Genomic DNA, 13,971 nt, shown 5'->3' with positions numbered 1-13,971 from the left:
TTACATAAACGGTTTGCATTATTCATAACTGGTACTTGGGGGAGTCCTTTGTATTAACTTAAATCCGTTGGAGTTAATGCACCAGCAAGAACCTGTTTATCATTCATAGCATTAGTTATTGATTGTCAGGGGTGAAGTCAATTTCTCCAGAGGCTAACAGTACCAATAAACAGCACGTGTAAGCAATTAGTCTCTGCTGTGTACTGTTGAGAAAATTTATAAATTCTCGTCCTTAGAGAATCAGCGAAGTAAGCGGAAATAAAGTAATCATTAAGCAACGTTGGGTCTGGTTAGTACTTGGATGGGTGACCGCCTGGGAACACCAGATGCTGTTGGCATCCCTAAGTGTCAAGTGGGGTTGGTGAAGGATTAGTGCCCCTCCCTGTAAAACAATTAACTCTAAGCCCTTGACCACCCCGTTTGGGATACATGGCGTCTGGCAATGGATGGATGGATGGATTTTCACAAGTCAGTTCTTTGTCCCTGTTCTCAAGTAACATTATTGAATATTATTCTTTAATATTGCATACTCTCAAAAATCCCGTGACATATTATATATATATATATATATATATATATATATATATATATATATATATATATATATATATATATATATATATATATATAAGTATATGTATGGAACGGACAGTAACGTAGATATGGCCCACATCATGTTTATTTTTGCCAGTATTTCGAAACACACGTTTCATCATCAGAGCCTGGACACATGAAATTGCACCATTAAAACGTAAAAAGAGAAATAATATTTAACATAAAATATATACCTAAAAATTAAAATTCTATCTCTCTCTCTATATATATCATCATCATCATCATCAGCCGTTTGAGTATCCACTGCAGAACCGGCCTATCCCGACCGAAGTCGGGACGATACAGCCAATGTATCTCTACCAAGTGGCTTAGGCTGTCTGGTAGATATTGTATGTAGAGTGAGAAGTGCTTGTAAGTGTAGTTGTAGTGTTGGAGTGGCTTTGGATGTGTGTTTAGTCTGTGAACCAAGTGTAATCGGCCCCCTGCAAGCCGACTGGGTGCAAGCATACTTTACAGTAAGCGACACTGGTTGAACCACAGCACCCCTTGTGTCCGCCAATGCAGTACGTGGCCGGGTGAACACTCCCAAAGTTTATTACCCTGGCGGGGCGCAAACCCTGGTCCACCCGTATACGAAACGTACACTCTACCACTGTACCAAAGAGGCTCATATATATATATATATATATATATATATATATATATATATATATATATATATATATATATCGTATATAGATGTGTATATACTGTATATAGATAGACAGATAGACAGATAGATAGATAGATATTGATATATATATATAGATAGATAGATAGATAGATATAAATAGATATGTATAAAGATATACATAGATATGTATAAAGATATATATATATATATATATATATATATATATATATATATATATATATATATATATATATATATATATATATATATATACACACTCGAGTATATCAGTTTTACTCCGGTTCATCTTTAGCCCTGCTCTGAAATTCTCTCCACTCAGTTTTTTTTTAAACATTTCTTGAAATGTCCCAGCTGTGTCTGAGATTAGGATAATGTCATATAAAAATCTTAGATCGTCTAAGTTTTCTCTCTATCTGTCTATTGCCAGACGCCTTAATCCCATACGAGGTGGCTAAAAATAAATCGCCTCCACGTCCCCCGCCATTTCACTGCCCTGCTCCAAACTCATATACTTCTCCACTCCATCTCTCCACCTCATCCTTGGCTTCCCCCTCCCTCTCTCCCCTTCCACCTCACTCACATACACTCTTCTCGTCAGTCTCTCACTCTCCATCCTCTCCACATGGCCAAAAAACCTCAGTGTGTTTCTCCTAACGCTTCCTATCACATCCACATCCACACCACAACGTTCCTTCACATCCTCATTTGTCAGTTTGTCTCTCCATGTGACTCCCTACACACAGTCTACCAGACAGCCTAAGCCACTGGGTAGAGATACATTGGCTGTATCATCCCGGCTTCGGTAGGGATAGACCGGTCCTGCAGTGGACCTCAACGGCTGATGATGATGATGATGATATACAATACGATATATATATATATATATATATATAATATTTTTTTTTTATGCGAGGAAGAAGGAACCAAAGGCCATGATCTCGCAGTAAACAGTTCCCTCCAAGAGAAAAACAAAATACAATATAGAGCCAAATTCAAGATCCGATCATTTAGAGATGCCTGGACACACTGCGTTTGAAAGACTGGAGATCATAGGCAGCAGGAAATACAGACAGAGGGAGACAGTTCCAGAGCTGACCTGTTGTATAAATGAAAGACTGGGAGTAACGGTTAACTCTTGCATTAGAGAGTTGGACAGAAAAAGGATGAGAGTTTGCTGCCAGACGAGTGCTATGCGCCCGTCGTAAAGGTGGAGGAATGCAAGCAGACAGTTCAGAGGAGCAGTGACCATTAAAGTAGCGATAGAAAAGAGATAAAGATGCAACAGTGTGGCGAAGAGACAGAGGTTGAAGGGAGTCAGTAAGAGGAGAAGAGTTAATGAGACGAAAAGCCTTTGACTCCACCCTATTGAGAAGAGCTGTATGAGGGGAGCCTCCCCACACATGAGAGTTGTACTCCACACAGGGGCGGAAAAAAACCCTGTATAGAGTCAACAATTGCGCAGGGGTAGAGAAAGAGCGGAGTCGGCTTAGCACACCCAATCTCTTGGAAGCAGATTTTACAAGAGATGTAATATGATCTTTCCAAGATAAGTCCCGAGTAAATGAAACCCCAAGCATGTTCAAGGATGATGCAGGATTAAGCCGAATATTATTAAACGTTAGTGGGTATACCTGTGTAAGATTTTGTCGGGTTGAAAGGTGTAAGAACTGCGTCTTAGATGCATTAAAGACAACCATATTATTTTTACCCAAGTCAGAGATACGAGCCAAGTCAGACATTAGGTGTGCCATAGCCTCATCCCTTGTTTGTTGAAGTAACTGTTGAGATGGGCGTTGCGGGAACCGAATGGAAAGGTGAAGGGTGGAGTCATCAGCGTATGAGTGGATAGGGTTAGATGTACAGCTTAGAAGATCATTGATGAATAAAAGGAAGAGAGTTGGTGATAGGACAGAGCCCTGAGGAACACCACTGTTGATAGATCTAGGAGAAGAACGATGGCCGTCTACAACAGCGGCTATTGAACGACAAGAAAGAAGCTAGCGATGAAGGCACAGATAGAAGGATAGAAAACGTAGGAGGGCAGTTTGGAAATTAAAGATTTATGCCAGACTCGATCGAAAGCCTTTGAGATGTCAAGTGCAATGGCAAAGCTTTCGCCAAAGTCCCGAAAGGAGGATGACCAGGAGTCTGAAAGGTAGGTGAGAAGATCGCCAGTGGAGTGTCCCTGATGGAACCCATACTGACGATCGGAAAGAAGATTGCGATAGGAAAGATGCCTTAAAATTTTTCTATTAAGAATTGACTCGAAAACTTTTGAAATACAGGACGTTAAAGCAATTGGACGATAGTTGGAGGGTTGGGAGTGGTCACCCTTCTTTGGGACTGGCTGAATGAGAGCAAACTTCCAGCAAGAAGGAAAGGTACAAGTTGACAGACAAAGACGAAAGAGTTTGCCTAGGCAGGGTGTAAGCACAGAAGCACAGTTCTTGAGAACAACAGGAGGGACCCCATCAGGCCCATATGCCTTGTTAGTACTGAGGCCAGTGATGGCAGAAAATACATCAACTGAAGAAATTTTAATGTCAGCCATGAGGAAGTCAGAGGGGGGAAGTGATGGAGGAACAGCACCGGAATTGTCTAAGGTAGAATTGGAAGAGAAAGTCTGTGTGAAGAGATCTGCTTTATCAGTAGAAGAAATAGCTACAGAACCATCAGAGTAGAAAAGAGGAGGGAAGGATGATGAGGTAAATTTGTTAGAAAGATTTTTGGCAAGATGCCAGAAGGAGCGGGAAGAATTCGAGTTGGAGAGTTGAGAGCATTTAGTATGGATGAAATTATTTTTAGTAGAGCGAAGAACAGACTTAGCACGATTCCGGGCATAAACGTATAAAAGATGTGATTCAGGGGTGGGTTGGCTCCGGTACCTTTTGTAGGCCCTCTCCTTGTTGCGGACAGCATTAGAACAAGCGTGATTAAACCAAGGCTTTCTTGCGTTAGTCAAAGGATATGAGAAAGGAATGTATGCTTCCATGCCCGAGAGAATAACCTCCGTAATGCGCAAGGCACACTGAGATGGCTCACGGCCATGGAAGCAATAATCATTCCAGAGAAAATCAAAGAAGTACTGCCTGAGGGCCTCCCAGTCTGCAGCTCCAAAATGCCACAGACGACGTTTCCCTGGAGGGTCCACAGGCCGTACCAGAGTGATAGGACAGGTTAAGGTAATAAGGTTGTGATTGGAGGAGCCGAACGGAGAGAAAAGATTAACAGAGTAAGCAGAAGGATTAATTGTGAGGAAGAGGTCAAGTATGTTGGAGCTCTCTCCAAGGTAGTCAGGGATACGGGTAGGGTGCTGTACAAGCTGCTCTAGGTCATTAAGGATAGAAAAGATGTAGGCTTGTTCACCAGGTGGATCCGTGAAAGGAGAGGAGAGCCAAAGGTGGTGGTGAACATTGAAATCTCCAAGAATGGAGATTTCAGAGAAAGGAGAAATGGATAGAATGTGTTCCATCGTAGAAGTAAGATAGTCGAAGAATTTTTGATAGTCAGTAGAATTAGGGGATAAGTAAACAGCACAGATATATTTACTCAGAGAATGACAGGAAAGCCGAAGCCAGAGTGTAGAGAATTCAGAAGAATCAAGTTCAGGAACACGAGAGCAAGATAAGTCGTTGCGTATATATACACAACAGCCACCTTTGGCTTTGAAATGAGTATAGAGAAAGTAGGAGGATACAGAAAAGGGTTTGCTGTCAGTTGCCTCAGACAGCTGAGTCTCCATTAGAAAAAGAAGGTGAGGTTTAGAGGAGGAGAGGTGGTGCTCAACAGAGCGAAAGTTAGAGGAAAGGCCGCGAATGTTGCAGAAATGAAGAAGAGAGTCAGACAGTGGTTCCAGGCACCTTAAGTCGTCACCGGGAGAGGGGCAGATGGTTGGGGCATTTATGGTCCCCCCCCCCTGGGGACTCCGAGGCTTGATAAAACGAGCCATTTTGGGTAAATTTTGAATAGGAAGTGTAGTGTGTACTGTGCATGTAGTTTGGTGAAGATAGTTAGAGAAATATGTACTGGAGAGCATGCTGGCCTACTCTCTGTGTAACTGAGACACTGAAAAAGGTCAGCAAAGAGGGATGGTCAGGAACTAGTCCTGAGGGGCTGATGAAACGGGAGCTCCAGCACTCCAGGTCATCAGCTTTCCATCCACCTCGGGAGTACTACCCTGCTCGATTGGTGCTACAGTCTACTCCTCAGTATATATATATATATATATATATATATATATATATATATATATATGGGTGTGTTCGCAAAATTAATCCTGACTGGGAAAGGGACATTTTCACTGATGTTCCACTATATCTACCATCATCATCATCATCATCATCATCATCCAGACGTCCTTACCCACCCTAGGGCAGAGTGAGGAGTAGGATCACCCAGGCAGCACAAATTTGCCCAGTCCAATAGGCCACGCTTCCATTCACTCACCATTCAAGCCCTCGGAATCCTGACTCTATCTGATACACCAAAAACATTCACCACATACTGTAGCTTCACATAAACGTACCCGATAGAGTCAATCCGGACACTGTCACGTTAAAAAGGAGTGCCATATCCCTGATCATGCGTTTCTCCTCGCAATATTCATCCAGCCAGCTCGATCTCTTGTCAGCCCCCTAGCCTCACCAACTTCCAAACCTCTCTTCCTCACACACTCATCCACCATGTCCCTCCACCTTCTCCTTGGCCTACCTCGCTTCCTCCATTCTCCAAATTTGATCAGATATACCTTTTTCACCACTATTGTTATCCATTCTCTCCACATTACCATACCATCTCAGTATGCTCTTTTCGATTCTGGTGTCCATAGATTTCCTCACTCCACATTTTTCACGAATCACATTATTTCGTATCCTGTCCACTCTCTATATTCCACATACATTCCTCAGCAGTCCCACCTCGACTGCTCTCACTCTTGACTTTTCATTTTCATGCCACACCATTAGTCTTATATCCATATGTTAAAGCTCGCAATAATACTCCTTCATGTAACCCTCGTGCAGCTGCAATACTCAAGCCTCTGTTTCTTATCAAGGCCTTCATTGCACCATCTACTTTCTTTCCTTGTGTCACTCTACTTTTCACATCTTTTGCACATTTTCCTCCCATTTCTGTCACTGTACTCAGGTATTTGAACTCTCACCAATTCCAGTTTCTCTCCGTTCACTGTAGCATCACACTGGGAGTCACCTTCTCTCTCAATAACCATCACTTTATTCTTTTCTACATTTACTCTTGGCACGACGCTCACAGACATCAGTAAAACTCTACACTAGTCTACCAAGCTCTTGCCTAGTATTTTCAAGTAGTGTCCCCCCCTGTGGCGGGGGGGACACAACCTGGCCGCACTATGAGGTGGTACTACTACTCTGCGACCAGGTTGTGTTAGGAAGAATACTGCCACCGTATTCCCTGCGTGTCGTAAAAGGCGACTAAAAGGGGCAGGGTGAGGGAACTAGGGACCCCCTCCTCTGTTTTTTAGTTCCTAAAAAGAGACAGGCCAGAGACAGGGATGGGGGATGGAGTTATCCCCGTACCCTGAAGATTGGGTCTATGAATATGCGTGGATGTAGTAAGATTGAGGCTAAAAGGGAGGAGATTGGGAGAATGTTTGTGAGAAGAAAGTTCGATGTGTTACCTTTGAGTGAAACGAAGATGAAAGGGAAGGGGGAATCTATGTTTGGAGGTGTGAATGGAAGATTGTCAGATGTTGATAGAGGAAGGGCAAGAGAAGGTGTGGCCTTGTTAGTGAGTCCTGAAGTACAGCAATGTGTGACTGAATGGAAGGAGGTGTCATCGAGACTGATGTGGGTGAAAGCGAAATTTGAACGTGAGTTGTGGGTGTTTGTGAGTGCATATGGGCCTGGTAGTGAAAGGGATGAACAAGAGAGGGAGTCTTTCTGGAATGATGTTGATGAGTGTCTGCAGAGTTTTGGAGCGAATGTGAATGTGGTAATGATGGGAGATCTGAATGCTAGAGTGGGAAATGTAGCAGTTGAAGGCGTAGTTGGTATGCATGGTGTGCCTGGAAGAAATGAAAATGGGGAACGAATGATAGCGATGTGTGTTGAGCGAGAGATGGTGATTGGGAATACGCTGTTTGAGAAGAAAGATATTTATAAGTATACATGGGTGAGACAGGAGGGTGGAAGGGTTGTTGATAGAGCTTTGATGGACTATGTGGTTGTGTCTAGGAATGTAATAGGAAGATTGTTGGATGTGAGAGTTCTGAGAGGGGAGGGTGGAGGTATGTCTGACCACTACCTGGTGGAGGGAAAGTTAAGAGTAGGTAAGAGATGGGTGAGAGCTAGGAGGGTTAGGTGTGGCAGGGAGGTTTTGAAAGTGAGTGAGTTGGATAAAAGAGAGAAAAAGATAGAGTATCAGGAGAAATTGAAAGATGAGTGGAACGCAGTGAAAGATCGGGAAAATGGCAGCGTGGAGGAGGAATGGCAGTTGTTTAAGAGTGCTGTGGTGGGGCATGCAGAAGAGGTGTGTGGTGTGAGACGTGTGGGTGGTGGTGTAAGAAAAGGAAGCGAATGGTGGTGCGAGGAAGTAAGTATGGCTGTGGCTGAGAAGAGATGTGCATATGAAGTGTGGCTGCAGAGGAAGGATGAGATGTCATATGAAAGGTATAAGGAAAAGAGGAATAGAGCGAGAAGGGCTGTGTGTGATGCTAAAGTAGCAGCAGATGAGAGGTGGGGTAGGCGGCTGACAGAGAATTTTCAACAGAATAAGAAAATGTTTTGGAAGGAGGTGAAAAGGGTGCGAAAGGGAGAATCTGGGAAGGAAGAACGAGTAAAAGCAGAGGATGGAAGGATGTTAATTGAGATGGATGCAGTAAGGAAGAGATGGGCAGAGTATTTTGAAAGACTGTTAAATGTAGAGGAGGAAAGGGTGGCTGAGATTGTGGCGGATGGAAGGGTGCAAGGAATAAATGTGTTGGGAGAGTTGAATGATTCTTTGATCACGAAGGAGGAAGTGGAGAAGGCAGTAAAGGAGATGAAAACAGGGAAAGCTGCAGGTATGGATGGGTGTGCTGTGGAATGCCAGAAGGGTGGTGGAGTGACTATTGTTGACTGGTTAGTAAGATTGTTGAATGTGTGCTTTGAGAAAGGTATGGTGCCAATTGACTGGGCAAGTGCTTGTGTGGTCCCGTTGTATAAAGGCAAGGGTGATAAGTATGAATGTACTAGCTTTAGGGGTATAAGTCTGTTGAGTGTTGTAGGTAAGGTGTATGGTAGAGTGTTAATTATGAGAGTTAGAGAGGGTACAGAGGGAGTGATTAGTGATGAGCAATGTGGCTTTAGGAGAGGGAGGGGATGCGTTGATCAGGTGTTTGCTGTGAGACAAGTGTGTGAAAAGTATTTAGCAAAAGGCAAGGATGTGTTTTGGGCATTTATGGATTTAGAGAAAGCGTATGATAGAATTGATAGGGAGGCTTTGTGGACTGTTTTAAGATTGTATGGACTTGATGGTAGGTTACTAAAAGGGGTGAAAAGTTTTTATGTAAATAGTAGAGCGTGTGTAAGAGTGGGAAATGCTGTGAGTGATTGGTTTCCCGTGAAAGTGGGGCTGCGACAAGGATGTTTGATGTCGCCTTGGTTGTTTAATATTTACATGGATGGTGTTGTAAGGGAGGTGAATGCAAGAGTTTTAGGTGGTCTGAGTCTGGTAAATGTTGATGGTGGAGAGTGGAATCTGAAGCAGCTGCTGTTTGCAGATGATACTGCACTGGTGACTGATTCAGAGGAGAGATTGAGACAGTTGGTAGAGGAGTTTGGAAGGGTGTGTGAAAGGAGGAAATTGAAAGTAAATGAGAATAAGAGTAAAGTGATGAAGTGTACGAGGTTGATAGATGGTAGAGGGATGAATATAGTTTTGAATGGTGAGTTGCTTGAGGAGGTAGAGTGTTTCAAGTATCTAGGGTCACATGTTGCTGTGGATGGAAGAATAGATGCAGAAGTGAAGTTTAGAATAAATGAAGTAGGAAAGGTGCTGGGAGGAATGAAAAAAGTGTTTAAATGTCGTTTGCTTAGAATGGATGTAAAGAGAAGGCTGTATGAGGGTGTTGCGGTACCAACTGCATTATATGGGGCTGAAACATGGAATATGGGTGTAGCAGAGAGGAAAAGTTTGAATGAAATGGAGATGAGGTGTCTGAGGAGTATGTGTGAAGTGACGCATATGGATCGGGTGCGAAATGATGAAGTGCGAAGGAGAACTGGAGTTGTTCGGGAGATGGCTGGTAGAGTTGAGCAGAGGGTGTTGCGATGGTTTGGGCATATGGAGAGAATGGATAATGAGCGATTGGTGAAAAAGATAACTAGATCTGATGTGAGAGGTGTAAGGCTGAGAGGAAGATCACGAATAGCATGGATGGACAGTGTGAAGAGAGCGCTGGATGCGAGAGGGATGTCTGTTGAGCAAGGAAGAGTGGCTGTGCGTGACAGAAATAAATGGAGAGAAGTTGTGAATGAATAAGTGATGACGCAGCCCTGAGGGGATATTCTCCCGCATTTGGTCTGATCAGCTAGTCAGGTCAGGTGCGGGTAAGGGGATGGGTCTGTTATGATGTGGCAGGAGTAAACCAGTTCTGCTGTCGGGCCCTGCTGCGGATGTCACTGATTGCATTGAGCAGTTGACCCTTGTGCGGTGTGGTGCGGTGATGATCTGTCCGTTCTCCCCTTTGGGGCTAAGATGTGAATGAATGTGTTTGAATGGATGACTAAATGGAGAGTGTGTCGTCCTGTCTCGGCTACCTCCTTTTCCTTGGGGGAAGCAGCCTAGGTATATAGATAGATAGATAGATAGTACTGCATCATCAGCATACTTCGTACAACAAATTTGAGATATTCCATCATCAGCATTCATTACCAACGTCATCCCCCTCTCCATTACTCGTGTTTTTACTTCTCTCACCACCCCATTGAACAACCATGGGGGCATCACCCAACCTTGTCGCACACCCACACCGATCGTGAACCATTCACTTAGATGCCCAATTACCTTCACACATGCTTCAGTACCATCATAAAATCTCTCGACGGCACCTAGCAGCTTATCATCTACACCGTACATGCGCAAAACCTTCCACAATCCTGCTCTGTCTGCTTTGTCGTATGCTTTTTCCAGATCTATGAATGCCATAAACACTTCATAGTCCTTCTCACAAGCCTTCTCCATTATCTGTCTCATTGCAGATATTTGATCCACACATCCTCTGCCACTTCTAAAGCCACCCTGTTCATCACTCACCAGGACTTCTGATATTTCTCTTACTCTCTCTAGAATATTTCTTCCATATACCTTCCATTCAACCCTCAGTAGACTAATGCTACGATAATTCTTGCACTCACTTCGCTCACCTTTATTTTTTTAAGGGGATGCACTCACAGCCTTTTTGCTCGTTGCTGGCAGTGTCACTCATCCATTACTTTTTACATATCTGCAGCAAGCACTTCATTCCGCTCACTCCACTACACTTAATCATCTCTGCATTCACCTCATCAACCTCAGATGCTTTCCCATTTTTCAGCCGTTTCAGAGAGTTCTTTACCTGTGCGAGTGTCACATTTCCTATCACTGCATTCCTTCTCTACACGTCCCAATCATGTTTACAACGGCTCAGCTCCCTCTATTTCCGTTCATCAGGCTTTAAAAATATTCTTTCCATCTGGTCCTTACTTCATATCCGATGGGTTAATAATCTACCACTTTCATCCCTCACACTTTCACATGTCTTTCTGCTGTCACTCCTACATTGCCGCATCTCTTTCCAGAATAACTACCTATTTTCAAGGTAATCTGCAATCATTTCTCTTCCTAGATCATGATTTACCTCCTTCATTTTCCTTTCCACTATTCTCTTTACGTGCTTCTTGCTCTCAGTATATTCAGTTCTTATTTCAACTGAACCCCTGTCCAGCAACCACTCTAGCCACTTCTTCCTCTATTCGTCCATTGCTGTCTTAACCTCTTCATCCCATGCCGTACCTTTCTTCTTTGTTGTTACTCTTGCCACACCACACACCGCTTTAGCATTCCTAACTAAGCAATCCTTATATGCATTCCACAGACTGTTCAGATCCATTTCACTCCAATTCATTGATTCTAACTCCTCCCCTACTTTGGTCGTGTATTCATCTGTCATTTCTTTGATCCTCAGCATCTCGATATTCAGTCTTTCTCCCTGTCTGCTTCTCTCTCTCACCTGACCCACCTCACTCTCTCAGCTTGAGCTTACTGTTCTGACAGATCTCCACATCGTCCTCTCAAGGCCCTCATATCAGCAACCATTCCCAGCATCGACCTGTCTACGAGCACATAATCAATCGGGCTCCTTTCAACACGATCCCCGTTCCCTGTGTATCATGTATAATTATGTGCAACCACCGAGATGTAATATCAACATCCTCTCCAGTGATGTACCTGACCTCAGTGAGACAGTTCTACCATGTTTCAGTATGGAAGGTATGATACATGTTTGAGTATGAGAGGCATGATACATGTTTCAGTATGAAAATCATGATACATGTTTCAGTATGAAAGGCATGATACATGTTTCAGTATGAAAAGCATGATACATTTTTCAGTATGGAAGGCATGATACATGTTTCAGTATGAAAGGAATGATACGGGAATGTGGTTACATGTGCGTGCAACTCCTCAAAATTTACACCCCGTACACAATCTTCTTCACCCCTGGGAGAGATGGACTCTCAGATGATTCGTAAAAAAAAAAAAAAACAGTTTGATTGTAGTGGTAAATCGGAATCTCTCTTCTGTATGTCGTTGTACTGTTTCCAATAAAGGGAGGATGAATAACTTTTTAAGAGTCTGTCCATCTCTGTTGCCTTGGTTGTCGATGATGAATGTTGTAATGTTATGTACTGTACCATGGCATGTTATTACTTTAAAAAAAATCATTATTGTATTGCGTAATCTAACCGCTTGTAAAAGCTCGCCTTCTCCGATATCAAAAGACTGTCCCTTATTTATCAGTTGCATACATGAAAGAAGGAGAGTATCGTTAACTGTTGCAGTGAAAGAGTTACACGGAAGAAAGGGTTAAAGTTTCTAGTTTGAGGTCTTTGTGCTAGTCGTAATGAGGCAAGAGAGAGAGAGAGAGAGAGAGAGAGAGCGAGAGGGCTATCTAACCTCTACTCTACGTAACTTACTCTGCGTGGGGCTGGTCGGGAGGTGAGGTGTAGGAGATGTTGGAGGGTGATTGCTGGGCGTCGGGTGGGAGTACGAGGGTGGGGGTAATGGCGTTGGGCGGGAGAATGCACGTATGGTTGACAGGTGGGGCCAGAAACACACCTCCAATAACGTGGCACGGCAACAAGGAGTACCCTGGCGGTGGAAAGAGGCGATGATGATAATTGATTCCATAGCCAATATTCTCGTCAGCTTTGGAGGGCTGCGAGCACCTCTTCCTAACATAAATGTCAGAGAGAGAGAGAGAGAGAAAGAGAGAGAGAGAGAGAAGTGTAAGGTACAGTTTGCAAAGTAATTCATGAACATCCAAGACTGCATAAATAACACACAAGGGACTACTGCCGTGCTATACAGTATGCAGGAATAAGTGAGCAAGGAAGAGATGCGACAGCGACCACCATAGCTGACGATAATATGACCATCTGTCTGTGTTAGTGTTATTAAAAGAAATTTGCATATATCCAGGCAATGGCAAGCCGGATGTATTTATTAGTCTATCTATCTATATACCTAGGCTGCTTCCCCCAAGGAAAGGGAGGTAGCCGAGACAGGACGACACACTCCCCATTTACTCATCCATTCAAACACATTCATTCGCATCTTAGCCCCAAAGGGGAGAACGGACAGATCCTCACCGCACCACACCGCACAAGGGTCAACTGCGCAATGCAATCAGTGACATCCGCAGCAGGGCCCGACAGCAGAACTGGTTTACCCCTGCCTCATCATAACAGACCCATCCCCTTATCCGCACCTGACCTGACTAGCTGATCAAACCAAATGCGGGAGAATATCCCCTCAGGGCTGCGTCATCACTTATTCATTCACAATTTCTCTCCATTTATTTCTGTCACGCACAGCCACTCTTCCTTGCTCAACAGACATCCCTCTTGCATCCAGCGCTCTCTTCACACTGTCCATCCATGCTATTCGTGGTCTTCCTTTCAGCCTTACACCTCTCACATCAGATCTAGTTATCTTTTTCACCAATCGCTCATTATCCATTCTCTCCATATGCCCAAACCATCGCAACACCCTCTGCTCAACTCTACCAGCCATCTCCCGAACAACTCCAGTTCTCCTTCGCACTTCATCATTTCTCACTCGATCCATACGCGTCACTCCACACATACTCCTTACTATAAGTTTGGGTACATCTAGCCGTTGAGAAACCAAGTACATCAGTCAGTACAAATAAACAAAATGTAATTTGAATATGTCTGGGCATATTTGGGCAATGACAGGCCAAATATTTAACCAAGTACAGAGTAAAAAAAAAATGTTACTATAAGTTTTGGTACTGGGCGATGACAAGCCAAAAATATGAATAAGAAGAAAAATCATTAGAATACATTGGGTGTGTCTGAGTGACGGTAAGCTAAAAATAATAACCTTCTGCATACGATTACATACTTATTTGGGTTTATTTCGCTGCCTCCAGATGTGTTTTTTCTCCTTGAAACAGATTTTTTGTTGAACAGGGATTA

The 13,971-nt window shown here is 43.4% G+C and overlaps 1 protein-coding gene across 1 annotated transcript in view; it reads right to left on the bottom strand.

Moving 5' to 3' along the window:
• The window catches only part of LOC145406512 (organic cation transporter protein-like), a 169,247-nt gene that overhangs the window by 106,489 nt on the left and 48,787 nt on the right, over positions 1-13,971 (bottom strand). Inside the window, exon 3 of the mRNA XM_080277640.1 lies at positions 12,445-12,619. Within this exon, the coding sequence (XP_080133766.1) occupies positions 12,445-12,619 (175 nt within the window). The remainder of the gene's footprint in view (positions 1-12,444; positions 12,620-13,971) is intronic.

Source organism: Coenobita brevimanus, chromosome 8 (assembly GCF_032717465.1).
Source record: "Coenobita brevimanus isolate Jiangsu-jjx chromosome 8, ASM3271746v2, whole genome shotgun sequence".
NCBI classification, from domain to species: Eukaryota; Metazoa; Arthropoda; class Malacostraca; order Decapoda; family Coenobitidae; genus Coenobita; species Coenobita brevimanus.
Note: the sequence above shows the minus strand (reverse complement) of the source record. Positions and strands in the feature narration are given on the sequence as shown.